General features: G+C 48.2%; 1 protein-coding gene across 11 annotated transcripts in view; it reads left to right on the forward strand.

Annotated features, from left to right (window-relative positions):
• The window catches only part of LOC135054110 (cell surface glycoprotein 1-like), a 46725-nt gene extending 29539 nt beyond the window's left edge, over positions 1-17186 (forward strand). For 10 of the 11 annotated variants that reach the window (XM_063957540.1, XM_063957537.1, XM_063957543.1 and 7 more), the window contains 4 exons: positions 353-946; positions 1039-1101; positions 5385-5441; positions 16746-17186. In XM_063957540.1, the coding sequence (XP_063813610.1) occupies positions 353-946; positions 1039-1101; positions 5385-5441; positions 16746-16777 (746 nt within the window). In that variant the 3' untranslated portion in view covers positions 16778-17186. The remainder of the gene's footprint in view (positions 1-352; positions 947-1038; positions 1102-5384; positions 5442-16745) is intronic. The other variant, XM_063957538.1, reaches the window with a different exon arrangement.
• Positions 17187-17853: the final 667 nt, after the last annotated feature.

Genomic DNA, 17853 nt, shown 5'->3' on the forward strand with positions numbered 1-17853 from the left:
ATCACGGCGCCCTAGAATATTAGAATTTTTTTCACGGCACCCCTAGGCCAAAAATTTCTTATTGAGAAATTTAGAAAGAAATATTACATTAAATAGATGGCGTTTATAGGTCATCCTTAGGGTCAGGTGTGTGGTGAGGGACAGGATTTGCTTCTGATTGGTCACATATTTTATGACTGGCAGCCGCCAGTACTGGTTTTGCCTATTATATTGACCATGAATAATTTGAATTGGTCCTGGACCACCAACCCAGGGCACCCCTCCAAGTGTCCCGAGGCACCCCAGGGAGCCACGGCACACCGTTTGGGAACCTCTGACTTACCTGCTTGGTGTTCATTTCATCTACACACAGATCTTAAGCCAGATACCTCTAAAGAGCCAGATGAGGGCGCCCCTGAGGTGGCAGCAGGTGGCAATGAGGTGACGACAAAAGCCAGTGATTCAACAACAGATTCCAGTAAGGCAACAACAGAAGCAAGTGAAGCAAAGACAGGAGCCAGTGAGGAGGCAACAGATGCTGGTGAGGCAACAACGGGAGCCAGTAAAGAGGCACCGGTAGATGCCAGTAAGGCAGAAACAGGTGTCAGTGAGACAACAGGAACCAGTGAGGTGCCGAAAGATGCCAGTGAACCGACAACAGGAACCAGTGAGGCAACACCAGATGCCAGTGAGGCAACGGCAGGAGCCAGTGAGGCGGCAATAGATGTCGGTGAGCCAACAACAAAAGCTAGTGAGGTGACACTAGATGCCAGTGAACCGGCTACAGTAGTCATTGAGGAGGTGACACCAGATGCCAATGAGGCGACGACAGTAGCCATTGAGGAGGTGACACCAGATGCCAGTGAGGCACTAACAGTAAACATTGAGGTGGTGACAGATGTTAGTGAGCCAACAGATGCCTGTCAGGTGACAGCAGATGCCGGTGATGTGGCGACAGCCGGAGAGGGTAAGAACACTGCTCGGTTAGCTATAATTCTGTTACTTGTGTAGAACTGGACGTCCCATAGCACGCCTGACCACTCTGTGTTCTTTTTTCAGATCCCGTTGTTGACTCCTCAGCGTCACCTAGCGACCAGCCCAAGGAAAGTGAGGCCCCTGCTGGTAAGATTTGAGCCTGTTATAAGAAATAATGGCACTGGATTAAGCAATCTCTTTGTCTTGAGCTTGTCATACAGTTCCATCAAACAAACTCAGGGCCTGATTGAGTGTTGTGTGCAATTCTAGTAACGCACAGATCTCGCAATTCCTAACAAACTGTGCATGCGTCGGCGTCAGCAGCTGCAACTTGGGGCAATTACATGCAATTTAGAGTCGTATAGGCCTGATGTAGAGATGTATCTAATGCCGCTATTTATGCAGCTGAGCGATTATCGTCCGACTATGCATGCACCAATGTGCCTTTGTGAAATCTCTCGCAGTGAGGATTATTCGCAAATTGATTGACAGTCAGGGACCAGTTCGGGGAGGTAACGGGAAGAGGTGGCAAAAAAGCAGGTGTGTCGTGACCGCTTTCGGGGTGTGTCTCAGCAAATATCTGCAATCTTGTACACTGAAAACATGGTGCCAGCATCTCAGCTCCTGTGGCTACTCTGCGCGACCAAAGGGTATGGTCAATTGCCTATTTCAGTGTGGTCTCGTAGATGCAGCTGGACCAGGTGTGCATTAACTACCTAACTTGTGTGTTCCTGACCCCACCTTCACTTCCCTTCGTCTCCCGCCCGCCAGTTTCCTCTACAATAGATGGGACTTGTTACTGTGCGTCCTGCAGCCTGTGCAGAAGACAATGGGGGTCATCCGGAGTTGATCGCTAGCTGTTTTCGTTCGCAGCGCAGCGTTCAGTCAAAAAAATCGGCACTTCTGCGCATCCATAGGTTGTGCAGTGCGCACGCGCAACATACTTTCACAAAAGCCAATGTAGTTTCACACAAGGCCGAGCGACGCTTTTCAGTCGCACTGCTGATCGTTGAGTGATTGACAGGAAGTGGGTATTTCTGGGTGGTAACTGACCGTTTTCGGGGAGTGTGTGTAGAAATGCAGGAGTGGCTGGGGAAACAAGGGAGTGGCTGGCCGAACGCAGGGCGTGTTTGTGACGTCAAAACAGGAACTAAATAGTCTGAAGTGATCGCAAGGAAGGAGTAGGTCTGGAGCTACTCTGAAACTGCACAATTTTTTTTTTTTTTTTTGTAGCAGCGCTGCGATCCTTTTCGGTCGCACTTCTACTAAGCTAAGATACACTCCCAGAGTGTGGCAGCATAGCGTTTGCACGGCTGCTAAAAGCAGCTAGCGAGCGAACAACTTTGAATGAGGGCGTGACCTCTCCACTGTGTGTCTGTTTCCACCTTTTGTATATTTCTCTTTGTCGCTACTGACCACGCGGGTAGATGCCCTTTCCAGGGAGGGTTTTCATTGTATTTCCCGTGGAGTGTAACCCATAGCTACAGCTGCTAACGCCATCTGAAGCGGAGCTAGGTGAATTCGACTAGTGTAATACCACTACAAGGACCAGTATCAGGGTGTGATGAAAGAGGCAGGCCTCTTGGTGATTTTTTTTCCCATCAGACACAATGACTTGACAACATAAGAAGGATACAACAACACTATTTTATTTAGCAAATCAATGAGGTTACAACAGGTGACCAAAAGCATTGTAAAATTGTGTGGGTCAGATTAATGGACTATACGGAACCCAACACTGCTTGGAATACAGACGCCGGGATCCCAACATGGAGCAAAATGCCTTCGCTGGGTTCTCGAATGCAGGAATCCCAAATGAATGTCTGCCGTGACTCAAGACTGGCTACCGGGGAGAGGGGGAGGTTATGTTTAGGCTGTGGGAGGAGGGGATGGGAGGGTTAGGTTAAGGCTGTGGGGAGGGGGGTTAGAGACCACTGGGGAGCACTAGGTTGCGGTGGCTGGAGGGTTAGGTTCAGGCTGCGGAGAGTGAGGGTTAGACACCACCGGGGAGGGTAAGGGTTAGACTGCGGGGAAGGGAGGATTAAGTTTAGGCTGTGGGGAGGGTTAGGGTTAGGCACCATTAGGGAAGGTTAGGGTTAGGCTGCAGGGTGGGCGGGGGGTGGAGGTCGGGGTTAAGCTGGAAAAGAGGATTAGGGATTTGGGGTAGTATACTTACCAAGTGGGTGTCAGGATCCTGAGCCTCGGCATCTATAGTACGTGTGGTGCACCATCTTAAAATCAGTTTATGCAATTAAACCATGCTAACAAAGACGGTTCACCACATGAAAGTTACTGGGGTACTTATAGTGCACCCAGTGCTGGCCCAAGCTTAATTTTTTTGGTAAGCGAATATAGATTTTGGCGCCCCTTGATAGAATAAACTTTTAAAAAGGACGTTGCGTGCTCTCTGCGTGCGCCGCAAAAGAGTTGTGGTCTCACAAGGAAGGGGCGTGGCCACATAATAGTACCCCTAAGGATACAGGCAGTTAGTGGGTGACAGGGAGAAAGTAGGTAACTGGGTAGACAGGTTTGACAGAGAGATAGTAGGCGAGTGCAGAGGCAGGGGTGACAGGGAGAAAGTGGGTGATTGGGGAGGCAGGGGTGACAGGGAGATAGTAGGTGATGGAGATAGCGTGTGACTGGGGAGGCAGTGGTGACAAGGAGACAGTGGGTGACAGGGAGAAAGTGGGTGACTGTAGAGGCAGGGGTGACAGGGAGATAGTAGGGGAGGCAGGGGTTTCAGGGAGATAGTGGATTACTGCGGAGGCAGGGGTGACAGGGAGAAAGTGGGTGATTGGGGAGGCAGGGGTGACAGGGAGATAGTAGGTGATGGAGATAGCGTGTGACTGGGGAGGCAGTGGTGACAAGGAGACAGTGGGTGACAGGGAGAAAGTGGGTGACTGTAGAGGCAGGGGTGACAGGGAGATAGTAGGGGAGGCAGGGGTGACAGGGAGATAGTGGATTACTGCGGAGGCAGGGGTGACAGGGAGATAGTGTGTGTGACTGGGGAGGCAGTGGTGACAAGGAGATAGTGGGTTACTGCGGAGACAGTGGGTAACAGGGAGAAGTGGGTGACTGTGGAGGCCGTGGTGACATGGGGATAGTGGTTGACAGGAAGAAAGTGGGTTACTGCAGAGGCGGGGGTGATAGGGAGATAGTAGGTGACTGGGGAGGCAGTGGTGACAAGGAGATAGTGGGTGACAGGGAGAAAGTAGGTAACTGGGGAGCCAGGGGTGACAGGGAGATACTGTAGTAGGCGACTGCCGAGGCAGGGGTGACGGAGATAGTGGGTGACTGGGGAGGCAGCAGTGACAAGGATAAAGTGGGTAACAGGGAGAAAGTGGGTTACTGCGGAGGCAGGGGTGACAGGGAGCTAGTAGGTGACAGGGGAAGCAGGGGTGAAAGGGAGAAAGTGGGTGACTGGGGAGGAAGTGGTGACAAGGAGATAGTAGGTAACTGCGGAGGCAGGGGTGATAGGGAGATAGTAGGTGACTGGGGAGGCAATGTAGCTGGCAGCCAGCTGCAGAATCGGCAGTGGAAGGCGTCCCAGTGGGATAGGGCCCTGGGAATTTCCTCCCAGGCCTGGCGCTATTACACTTGCAACCAGTCGCATAAGCAGGCAGTAGGTGGCAAACTAGGCTGTACTGGTGGCTCTGCTCTCACCAGCAGCAAGATGGCGCCTGCAGCATGCTACCCTGTCCCAGTGCTTTCTCTCTCCGGACTCCCGGCTCACCTTACCCCGCGATCCGTGCTCTCTTTGCAGGCAGAGTGGCAGGGGTGCATGCTTTAGGCTGTCTGTGAGCCCATCTGAGGATGCAGCAGCAGGCAGAGCAAGTAGCCCGGTGGTGATAACGAGGGTGACGGGCATCTCCAGGCGGTCATTGGGCCCTGGGGGTCAACAGTGAAGTGATGCAGCAGGTGATCATAGACCTTTGAGGCCGAGGACGTCCTGGAACTCAGTGGAAAGGAGGATCGTGGGAGCCGCACAGGTGTAAGGTGATCCCCATGTGCTGCAGGTTTCCAGGGGCCGGCACTATGGTCAGCTAGCACTAGCAGTCCGGGGATGATGAAGGCAGTGACTCCTCCCTCATCAGCGTGGCGCTCTATAAGGCTGCGTATCTGACATAATGGTTGGGCCGTTCCTAAGTATTACCACTGTTGACTGTAATTGCAGGGATATATGTCCTAAATCTCTTGGCGCTTTAGAGGTCTTGCCAGCAGTCTGGCAGATCTATTCCACACGGTGTAATATCTCTTTTTGCAACTATGCAGAGCTATTTTTGTTTTATTGCTTAACAGCTTATTCAAAGGACCTCTGCCCCACCACATTTCCTACGTGCCTCCTGATGGAAACCACTTATGTGATGTTTCAAGGTTTTATTTTGTTTTATTTTGTTTTAGTTTTTTTAAATATATTTAATTTTTTTCAGTTTGGAGCCAATTCATCCCCACTGATGCACTTGGCCTCCCAGATTTAACTCTTGCAGGTAATTTCTAGGAGGACTGATAGGGTATTGTCAGAACCGCTGATGATGGGTCTAAGACATCAGATGTGGCAGGCGGGAAGTCGGCCCCCGCATGCTCAAACATGTCTCCATCCTCCGCACACGGAGTCCGTCCCAGCTCAGTTTGCACTTCCTAAAGTGAGTGACGTCATGCTACTCATTTACATCTAAAGGAGCAGCGTCCGCAGAGAAGGAGAACAGCACTAGACAGCTGCTGTTTTACGTTACAGTTGGATACTAGCTTAGAGATGAGCGGGTTCGGTTCCTCGGAAACCGAACCCGCCCGAACTTCAGCTTTTTTTACACGGGTCCGAGCGACTCGGATCTTCCCGCCTTGCTCGGTTAACCCGAGCGCGCCCGAACGTCATCATCCCGCTGTCGGATTCTCGCGAGGCTCGGATTCTATATAAGGAGCCGCGCGTCGCCGCCATTTTCACACGTGCATTGAGATTGATAGGGAGAGGACGTGGCTGGCGTCCTCTCCGTTTATAGAGAGTGAGACTAGAGTAGAGAGAGACACAGTATTTTAGTAATTTTGGGGAGCATTAGGAGGAGTACTAGTTAGGTTACTTGCTGAAGTGATAGTGTGACTGTGTATATCTGACTTGTGGGGGAGACAGTGGGGAGCAGTTAGTCTGAGAGCAGGAGTACATATTTTAACGTACAGTGCACACTTTTGCTGCCAGAGTGCCACACTGCCATTGTGACCACACTGACCACCAGTATATATTGTGATTGTCTGCTTAGGAGTACTACTTGCAAGTTGCTGATAGTGTGACCAGTGACCTGACCACCAGTTTAATTAATCACCACCAGTTTAATATATATATATATATATATATATATATATATATATATATATATATATATATATATATATATATATAATGTATATACATATATATATATGTATATAATTGTATATAATATATATATAATTGTATACCACCTACCCGTGTTTTTTTTTTTTTTTTCTTCTTGATACATACTACTATAGTAGCTTACTGTAGCAGTCTGCGGTGCTGCTGAGCTGACAGTGTCCAGCAGGTCCGTCATCAGTCATTACATAATAAATATATATACCTGTCCGGCTGCAGTACTAGTGATATTATATATATAATATATATATTAATTTCATCTCATTATCATCCAGTCTATATTAGCAGCAGACACAGTACGGTAGTCCACGGCTGTAGCTACCTCTGTGTCGGCAGTCGCTGGTCCATCCATAATTGTATACCACCTACCCGTGTTTTTTTTTTTTTTTCTCTTTCTTCTTGATACATACTACTATAGTAGCTTACTGTAGCAGTCTGCGGTGCTGCTGAGCTGACAGTGGCCCTCATTCCGAGTTGATCGCTCGCAAGGCGAATTTAGCAGAGTTGCTCACGCTAAGCCGCCGCCTACTGGGAGTGTATCTTAGCTTCTTAAAATTGCGAACGAAGTATTCGCAATATTGCGATTACAAACTACTTAGCAGTTTCAGAGTAGCTTCAGACTTACTCGGCATCTGCGATCAGTTCAGTGCTTGTCGTTCCTGGTTTGACGTCACAAACACACCCAGCGTTCGCCCAGACACTCCCCCGTTTCTCCGGCCACTCCTGCGTTTTTTCCGGAAACTGTAGCGTTTTTATCCACACGCCCATAAAACGCCGTGTTTCCGCCCAGTAACACCCATTTCCTGTCAATCCCACTACGATCGCCGGAGCGAAGAAAAAGCCGTGAGTAAAAATACTATCTTCATAGCAAATTTACTTGGCGCAGTCGCAGTGCGAACATTGCGCATGCGCACTAAGCAGAAAAACGCTGCGATGCGAAGAAATTTAACGAGCGAACGACTCGGAATGAGGGCCAGTGTCCAGCAGGTCCGTCATCAGTCATTACATAATAAATATATATACCTGTCCGGCTGCAGTACTAGTGATATTATATATATAATATATATATTAATTTCATCTCATTATCATCCAGTCTATATTAGCAGCAGACACAGTACGGTAGTCCACGGCTGTAGCTACCTCTGTGTCGGCAGTCGCTCGTCCATCCATAAGTATACTAGTATCCATCCATCTCCATTGTTTACTTGAGGTGCCTTTTAGTTGTGCCTATTAAAATATGGAGAACAAAAATGTTGAGGTTCCAAAATTAGGGAAAGATCAAGATCCACTTCCACCTCGTGCTGAAGCTGCTGCCACTAGTCATGGCCGAGACGATGAAATGCCAGCAACGTCGTCTGCCAAGGCCGATGCCCAATGTCATAGTACAGAGCATGTAAAATCCAAAACACCAAATATCAGTAAAAAAAAGGACTCCAAAATCTAAAATAAAATTGTCGGAGGAGAAGCGTAAACTTGCCAATATGCCATTTACCACACGGAGTGGCAAGGAACGGCTGAGGCCCTGGCCTATGTTCATGGCTAGTGGTTCAGCTTCACATGAGGATGGAAGCACTCAGCCTCTCGCTAGAAAAATGAAAAGACTCAAGCTGGCAAAAGCACCGCAAAGAACTGTGCGTTCTTCGAAATCCCAAATCCACAAGGAGAGTCCAATTGTGTCGGTTGCGATGCCTGACCTTCCCAACACTGGACGTGAAGAGCATGCGCCTTCCACCATTTGCACGCCCCCTGCAAGTGCTGGAAGGAGCACCCGCAGTCCAGTTCCTGATAGTCAGATTGAAGATGTCAGTGTTGAAGTACACCAGGATGAGGAGGATATGGGTGTTGCTGGCGCTGGGGAGGAAATTGACAAGGAGGATTCTGATGGTGAGGTGGTTTGTTTAAGTCAGGCACCCGGGGAGACACCTGTTGTCCGTGGGAGGAATATGGCCATTGACATGCCTGGTGAAAATACCAAAAAAATCAGCTCTTCGGTGTGGAAGTATTTCACCAGAAATGCGGACAACATTTGTCATCCCAGAGGGGAAGTCGTAAGCCCACTTTTACTACTTCCACCAAGCAATTGACTGTCCAACAGTCCTTTGCGAGGAAGATGAAATATCACAGCAGTCATCCTGTTGCAAAGCGGATAACTCAGGCCTTGACAACTATGTTGATGTTAGACGTGCGTCCGGTATCCGCCGTTAGTTCACAGGGAACTAGACAATTTCTTGAGGTAGTGTGCCCCTGTTACCAAATACCATCTAGGTTCCACTTCTCTAGGCAGGCGATACCGAGAATGTACACGGACGTCAGAAAAAGACTCACCAGTGTCCTAAAAAATGCAGTTGTACCCAATGTCCACTTAACCACGGACATGTGGACAAGTGGAGCAGGGCAGGGTCAGGACTATATGACTGTGACAGCCCACTGGGTAGGTGTATGGACTCCCGCCGCAAGAACAGCAGCGGCGACCCCAGTAGCAGCATCTCGCAAACGCCAACTCTTTCCTAGGCAGGCTACGCTTTGTATCACCGGTTTCCAGAATACGCACACAGCTGAAAACCTCTTACGGCAACTGAGGAAGATCATCGCGGAATGGCTTACCCCAATTGGACTCTCCTGTGGATTTGTGGCATCGGACAACGCCAGCAATATTGTGTGTGCATTAAATATGGGCAAATTCCAGCACGTCCCATGTTTTTTGCACATACCTTGAATTTGGTGGTGCAGAATTATTTTAAAAACGAGAGGGGCGCGCAAGAGATGCTGTCGTGGCCAGAAGAATTGCGGGACACTTTCGGCGTACAGACACCACGTACAGAAGACTGGAGCACCACCAAAAACGCCTGAACCTGCCCTGCCATCATCTGAAGCAAGAAGTGGTAACGAGGTGGAATTCAACCCTATATATGCTTCAGAGGTTGGAGGAGCAGCAAAAGGCCATTCAAGCCTATACAATTGAGCACGATATAGGAGGTGCAATGTACCTGTCTCAAGCGCAGTGGAGAATGATTTCAACGTTGTGCAAGGTTCTGCAACCTTTTGAAATTGCCACACGTGAAGTCAGTTCAGACACTGCCAGCCTGAGTCAGGTCATTCCCCTCATCAGGCTTTTGCAGAAGAAGCTGGAGGCATTGAAGGAGGAGCTAAAAGGGAGCGATTCCGCTAGGCATGTGGGACTTGTGGATGGAGCCCTTAATTCGCTTAACAAGGATTCACGGGTGGTCAATCTGTTGAAATCAGAGCACTACATTTTGGCCACCGTGCTCGATCCTAGATTTAAAACCTACCTTGGATCTCTCTTTCCGGCACACACAAGTCTGCTGGGGTTCAAAGACCTGCTGGTGACCAAATTGTCAAGTCAAGCGGAACGCGACCTGTCAACATCTCCTCCTTCACATTCTCCCGCAACTGGGGGTGCGAGGAAAAGGCTCAGAATTCCGAGCCCACCCGCTGGCGGTGATGCAGGGCAGTCTGGAGCGACTGCTGATGCTGACATCTGGTCCGGACTGAAGGACCTGTCAACGATTACGGACATGTCGTCTACTGTCACTGCATATGATTCTCTCACCATTGAAAGAATGGTGGAGGATTATATGAGTGACCGCATCCAAGTAGGCACGTCAGACAGTCCGTACTTATACTGGCAGGAAAAAGAGGCAATTTGGAGGCCCTTGCACAAACTGGCTTTATTCTACCTAAGTTGCCCTCCCACAAGTGTGTACTCCGAAAGAGTGTTTAGTGCCGCCGCTCACCTTGTCAGCAATCGGCGTACGAGGTTACTTCCAGAAAATGTGGAGAAGATGATGTTCATTAAAATGAATTATAATCAATTCCTCCGTGGAGACATTGACCAGCAGCAATTGCCTCCACAAAGTACACAGGGAGCTGAGATGGTGGATTCCAGTGGGGACGAATTGATAATCTGTGAGGAGCGGGATGTACACGGTGATATATCGGAGGATGATGATGAGGTGGACATCTTGCCTCTGTAGAGCCAGTTTGTGCAAGGAGAGATTAATTGCTTCTTTTTCGGTGGGGGTCCAAACCAACCCGTCATTTCAGTCACAGTCGTGTGGCAGACCCTGTCACTGAAATGATGGGTCGGTTAAAGTGTGCATGTCCTGTTTATACAACATAAGGGTGGGTGGGAGGGCCCAAGGACAATTCCATCTTGCACCTCTTTTTTTCTTTCATTTTTATTTGCGTCATGTGCTGTTTGGGGAGTGTTTTTTGGAAGGGCCATCCTGCGTGACACTGCAGTTCCACTCCTAGATGGGCCAGGTGTTTGTGTCGGCCACTAGGGTCGCTTATCTTACTCACACAGCTACCTCATTGCGCCTCTTTTTTTTTCTTTGCGTCATGTGCTGTTTGGGGAGTGTTTTTTGGAAGGGCCATCCTGCGTGACACTGCAGTGCCACTCCTAGATGGGCCAGGTGTTTGTGTCGGCCACTAGGGTCGCTTAGCTTAGTCATCCAGCGACCTCGGTGCAAATTTTAGGACTAAAAATAATATTGTGAGGTGTGAGGTATTCAGAATAGACTGAAAATGAGTGGAAATTATGGTTTTTGAGGTTATTAATACTTTAGGATCAAAATGACCCCCAAATTCTGATTTAAGCTGTTTTTTAGTGTTTTTTGAAAAAAACACCCGAATCCAAAACACACCCGAATCCGACAAAAAAAATTCGGTGAGGTTTTGCCAAAACGCGGTCGAACCCAAAACACGGCCGCGGAACCGAACACAAAACCAAAACACAAAACACAAAAAATTTCAAGTGCACATCTCTAGCTGCCTGCCTACCATATTACTCCTATCACCGCTGCATCTATGTCAGTGTGACGCCCCCTGCTGTATTACCATATTACTGCTATCACTGCTGCATCTATGTAAGTGTGACGCCCCCTGCTGCATTACCATATTACTCCTATCACTGCGGCTTCTATGTAAGCGTGACGCCCCCTGCTGCATTACCATATTACTGCTATCACTGCTGCCTCTATGTAAGCGTGACGACCCCTGCTGCATTACCATATTACTGCTATCGCTGCTGCTTCTATGTAAGCGTGACGCCCCCTGCTGCATTACCATATTAGTGCTGTAGCTGCTGCTTCTATGTAAGTGTAACACCCCCTGCTGCATTACCATATTACTGCTATCACTGCTGCTTCTATGTCAGTGTGACGCCCCCTGCTGTATTACCATATTACTCCTATCACCGCTGCATCTATGTCAGTGTGACGCCCCCTGCTGTATTACCATATTACTCCTATCACCGCTGCATCTATGTCAGTGTGACGCCCCCTGCTGCATTACCATATTACTGCTATCACTGCTGCTTCTATGTAAGCGTGACGCCCCCTGCTGCATTACCATATTAGTGCTGTAGCTGCTGCTTCTATGTAAGTGTAACACCCCCTACTGCATTACCATATTACTGCTATCACTGCTGCTTCTATGTAAGTGTGACGCCCCCTGCTGCATTACCATATTACTGCTATCACCGCTGCATCTATGTCAGTGTGACGCCCCCTGCTGTATTACCATATTACTCCTATCACCGCTGCATCTATGTCAGTGTGACGCCCCCTGCTGTATTACCATATTACTCCTATCACCGCTGCATCTATGTCAGTGTGACGCCCCCTGCTGTATTACCATATTACTCCCATCACCGCTGCATCTATGTCAGTGTGACGCCCCCTGCTGCATTACCATATTACTGCTATCACTGCTGCTTCTATGTAAGTGTGACGCCCCCTGCTGCATTACCATATTACTGCTATCACTGCTACTTCTATGCAAGAGTGACGCCCCCTGTTGAATTACCATATTAGCGCTATTGCTGCTGCTTCTGTGTAAGTGTGACGCCCCCTGCTACATTACAATATAAGCAATATCGCTACTGCTTCTATGTAAGTGTGACGCTCCCTGCTTCATTACCATTTTAGTGCTATCACTACTGCTGTGTAAGCATGATGCACCTGCTGCATTAACATATTACTGCTATAGCTTTTGGTCCTGTGTAAGCGCGTTAAGCACCCTGCTGCATTCCCATATTAGTGCTATCGCTGCTGCTTCTGTGTAAGCATGATGCCTCTTGCTGCATTACCATATCATTGCTATTGCTGCTGCTTCTGTGTAAGCGCGACACCCCTGCTGCATTACCATATAAGTGCTATCGCTGCTGCTTCTGTGTAAGCGTGACACCCCCTGCCGCATAACCATATTAGTGGCTATTGCTGATGCTTCTGTGTAAGCATGATGCCTCCTGCTGCATTACCATATTACTGCTATCACTACTGCATCTATGTAAGCGTGATGACCCCTGCTGTATTACCATATTAGTGATATCACTGCTGCTTCTATGTAAGAGTGACGCCCCCTGCTGCATTACCATATCAGCGCTATTGCTGCTGCTTCTATGTCAGTATGACACCCCCTGCTGCATTACCATATTAGTGCTATCACTGCTGCTTTTATGTAAGCGTGCCGCCCCCTGCTGCACTATCACTTTAGTCCTATCACTGCTGCTTCCATGTAAGCGTGCCGCCCCCTGCTGCATTATCACTTTAGTCCTATCACTGCTGCTTCTATGTAAGAGTGACGCCCCCTGCTGCATTACCATATTAGTGCTGTCACTGCTGCTTCTATGTTAGCATGACGTCCCCTCCTGCATTACCATATAAGCGATATCGCTGCTGCTTGTATATAAGTGTGACGCCTCCTGCTGCATTACCATATTAGTGCTGTAGCTGCTGCTTCTATGTAAGTGTGACGCCTCCTGCTGCATTACCATTTTAGTGCTATCACTACTCCTTCTGTGTAAGCGTGACACACCCTGCTGCATTCATATATTAATGCTATCGCTGTTGCTTCTGTGTAAGTGTGAAGCCCCCTACTCATTACCATATTACTGATATCGCTGCTGCTTCTAAGTGTGACGACCCCTGCTGCATTACCATATTATTGCTATCGCTGCTGCTTCTGTGTAAGCGTGACGCCCCCTGCTGCATTACCATATTATTGCTATCGCTGCTGCTTCTGTGTAGGCGTGACGCCCTCTGCTGCATTACCATATTACTGCTATCGCTGCTGCTTCTATGCAAGTGTGACGCCCCCTGCTGAATTACCATATTGGCGCTATTGCTGCTGCTTCTGTGTAAGTGTGACGCCCCCTGCTGCATTACTATATTACTGCTATCGCTACTGCTTCTATGTAAGTGTGACACCTCCTGCTGCATTACCATATTAGTGCTGTAGCTGCTGCTTCTATGTAAGAGTGATGCCCCCTGCTGCATTACCATATTATTGCTATCGCTGCTGCTTCTGTGTAAGCGTGACGCCCCCTGCTGCATTACCATATTATTGCTATCGCTGCTGCTTCTGTGTAGGCGTGACGCCCTCTGCTGCATTACCATATTACTGCTATCGCTGCTGCTTCTATGCAAGTGTGACGCCCCCTGCTGAATTACCATATTGGCGCTATTGCTGCTGCTTCTGTGTAAGTGTGACGCCCCCTGCTGCATTACTATATTACTGCTATCGCTACTGCTTCTATGTAAGTGTGACACCTCCTGCTGCATTACCATATTAGTGCTGTAGCTGCTGCTTCTATGTAAGAGTGATGCCCCCTGCTGCATTACCATATTAGTGCTAACGCTGCTGCTTGTATGTAAGCATTACGTCTCCTGCTACATTACCATATTAGCAATGTTGCTGCTACTTCTGTGAAAGCGTGGCACCCCCTGTTGAATTACCATATTAGCGCTATTGCTGCTGCTTCTGTGTAAGCATGACGCCCCCTGGTACATTACAATATAAGCAATATCGCTACTGCTTCTCTGTAAGTGTGACGCTCCCTGCTTCATTACCATTTTAGTGCTATCGCTACTGCTTCTGTGTAAGCGTGATACACCCTGCTGTATTAACATATTAGTGCTATCGCTTTTGGTCCTGTGTAAGCGTTAAGCACCTTGCTGCATTACCATATAAGTGATATTGCTGCTGCTTCTGTGTAAGCATGCCTCCTGCTGCATTACCATATTATTCCTATCGCTGCTGCTTCTGTGTAAGCGTGACGCCCCCTGCTGCATTACCATATTAGTGCTATTGTGCTATTGCTGATGCTTCTGTGTAAGCATGACTCCTCCTGCTGCATTACCATATTACTCTATCACTACTGCATCTATGTAAGCGTGATGACCCCTGCTGCATTACCATATTAGCGATATCACTGCTGCTTCTATGTGAATGTGACACCCCCTGCAACATTACCATATCAGCGCTATTGCTGCTGCTTCTATGTCAGTATGACGCCCCCTGCTGCATTACCATATTAGTGCTATCACTGCTGCTTCTATGTAAGCGTGCCGCCCCCTGCTACATTATCATATTAGTCCTATCACTGCTGCTTCTATGTAAGAGTGATGCCCCCTGCTGCATTACCATATTAGTGCTAACGCTGCTGCTTGTATGTAAGCATTACGTCTCCTGCTACATTACCATATTAGCAATGTTGCTGCTACTTCTGTGAAAGCGTGGCGCCCCCTGTTGAATTACCATATTAGCGCTATTGCTGCTGCTTCTGTGTAAGCGTGACGCCCCCTGGTACATTACAATATAAGCACTATCGCTACTGCTTCTATGTAAGTGTGACGCTCCCTGCTTCATTACCATTTTAGTGCTATCGCTACTGCTTCTGTGTAAGCGTGATGCACCCTGCTGCATTAACATATTAGTGCTATCGCTTTTGGTCCTGTGTAAGCGTTAAGCACCTTGCTGCATTACCATATAAGTGATATCGCTGCTGCTTCTGTGTAAGCATGATGCCTCCTGCTGCATTACCATATTATTCCTATTGCTGCTTCTGTGTAAGCATGACACCCCCTGCTGCATTACCATATAAGTGCTATCGCTGCTGCTTCTGTGTAAGCATGACGCCCCCTGCTGCATTACCATATTAGTGCTATTGCTGATGCTTCTGTGTAAGCATGACTCCTGCTGCATTACCATATTACTGCTATCACTACTGCATCTATGTAAGCGTGATGACCCCTGCTGCATTACCATATTAGCGATATCACTGCTGCTTCTATGTGAGTGTGACACCCCCTGCAACATTACCATATCAGCGTTATTGCTGCTGCTTCTATGTCAGTATGACGCCCCCTGCTGCATTACCATATTAGTGCTATCACTGCTGCTTCTATGTAAGCGTGCCGCCCCCTGCTACATTATCATATTAGTCCTATCACTGCTGCTTCTATGTAAGAGTGATGCCCCCTGCTGCATTACCATATTAGTGCTATCTCTGCTGCTTCTATGTTAGCATGACGTCCCCTGCTGCATTACCATATAAGCGATATCGCTACTGCTTCTATGTAAGTGTGACGCCTCCTGCTGCATTACCATATTAGGGCTATCGCTACTGCTTCTGTGTAAGCGTGACACACCCTGCTGCATTCACATATTAGTGCTATCGCTGTTGCTTCTGTGTAAGCGTGAAGCCCCCTACTCATTACCATATTACTGCTATCGCTGCTGCTTCTAAGTGTGACGCCCCCTGCTGCATTACCATATTATTGCGATTGCTGCTGCTTCTGTGTAGGTGTGACGCCCTCTGCTGTATTACCATATTATTGCTATTGCTGCTGCTTCTGTGTAGGCGTGACGCCCCCTGCTGCATTACCATATTACTGCTGTCGCTGCTGTTTCTGTGTAGGCATGACACCCTCTGCTGCATTACCATATTACTGCTGTCGCTGCTGCTTCTATGTAAGTGTGACGCCCCCTGCTGCATTACCATTTTAGTGCTATTGCTACTGCTTCTGTGTAAGCATGACGCACCCTGCTGCATTAACATATTAGTGCTATCGCTGTTGCTTCTATGTAAGCGTGAAGCCCCCTACTCATTACCATATAACTGCTATCACTGCTGCTTCTGTGTAGGCATCACGCCCTCTGCTGCATTACCATATTACTGTTGTCGCTACTGCTTCTATGTAAGTGTGACGCCCCCTGCTGCATTACCATATTACTCCTATCGCTGCTGCTGCTTCTATGTAAGTGTGACGCCCCCTGCTGTATTACCATATAACTGCTATCACTGCTGCTTCTGTGTAGGCATGACGCCCTCTGCTGCATTACCATATTACTGCTGTCGCTGCTGCTTCTGTGTAAGTGTGACGCCCTCTGCTGCATTACCATATTACTGCTGTCGCTGCTGTTTCTATGTAAGTGTGACGCCCCCGTTGCATTACCATATTAGTTTATGTAGCAGCAGCGGTAGCCTCTCCAACCACATCTGAATCGGGCCTCTGAGTTTTTATGTTTCTATTTATTTCTGTTTTGTAAATGTAAAACCAACTTATTGGATAATTTGTGTTATCTGGTGTTTATTTTGCAGACGCCTCCCTTGCCGAGTCTGCCAGTGCCTAATGTGTTTGGTCTGTGAGAGCGGACCGACTTCCCACGAATGCTGGCATCTCCCTGTGGATCTTGCTGCATCCGTGGCCGATTCTGTACCATGTCAGTCAAATTGTAAATGTCCCTGGTTACAGGATATGCCGGATGAGGACTAACGGCTTGACCACCATTCGGCCTGTCTCCTCCTGGACGGTGCAATGAGCCTCAGCAACACTTAATACTTGGGAAACGGTCTCTCTCTGTGGGTGGAGGAAGTAACGCTGCTCTTTCTGTCTCACAACCGCTCTTCATTATTGGCTTGTGTCTCAAAGTCTTCTCCTCACCACCCTCTGTGCCAGCTCTGGTCTAATCAAATCTCTGACCGTGCTCTGTTCTGTTCCAGTCCAATAAAGTTAATAATGTGAATTTAAGAAAAAAATAATTTTATTGCAAGTATTTATTGTATTTTATCCAGAGTACAGGGCAGAGACATGCAGTGAGATAAATGGCTGGAGAGGCACTGGCTAGTACCAGAGTCAGATATACACACAAAATATGAGCTCAATGGTACTTGTGGGCATTATACACAGGTGCAGCAGTATATACATGTGGGTATTATACACAGGTGCGGCGGTATATACATGTGAGCATTATACACAGGTGCAGCAGTATATACATGTGGGCATTATACAAAGGTGCAGCAGTATATACATGTGGACATTATACACATGGGCAGTAGGATATACATATGGGCATTATACACAGGTGCAGCAGTATATATGTGGGCATTATACACAGGTGCAGTGGTATATACACGTGGACACTATACACAGGTGCAGCGGTATAAACACGTGAGCAATATACACAGCTACAGCGGTATATACACATGGGCATTATACACAGGTGCAGCGGTATATACACGTGGGCCAAGGGCATAGGTGCAGGGAGTGCAGCTACTAATGGAACCCAAAGCTGAGAGAGGCCACCTTCCCTGTCACAGTTACATGTGTTATGTACAGGGTGTAGCTACCATAGGTGCAGGGAGTGCAGCTGCTATGGGGCCCAGAGCTGAGAGGGGCCACCTTCTCTGTCACAGTTACATGTGTTAT

This window comes from Pseudophryne corroboree, chromosome 1 (genome assembly GCF_028390025.1).
Source record: "Pseudophryne corroboree isolate aPseCor3 chromosome 1, aPseCor3.hap2, whole genome shotgun sequence".
NCBI classification, from domain to species: Eukaryota; Metazoa; Chordata; class Amphibia; order Anura; family Myobatrachidae; genus Pseudophryne; species Pseudophryne corroboree.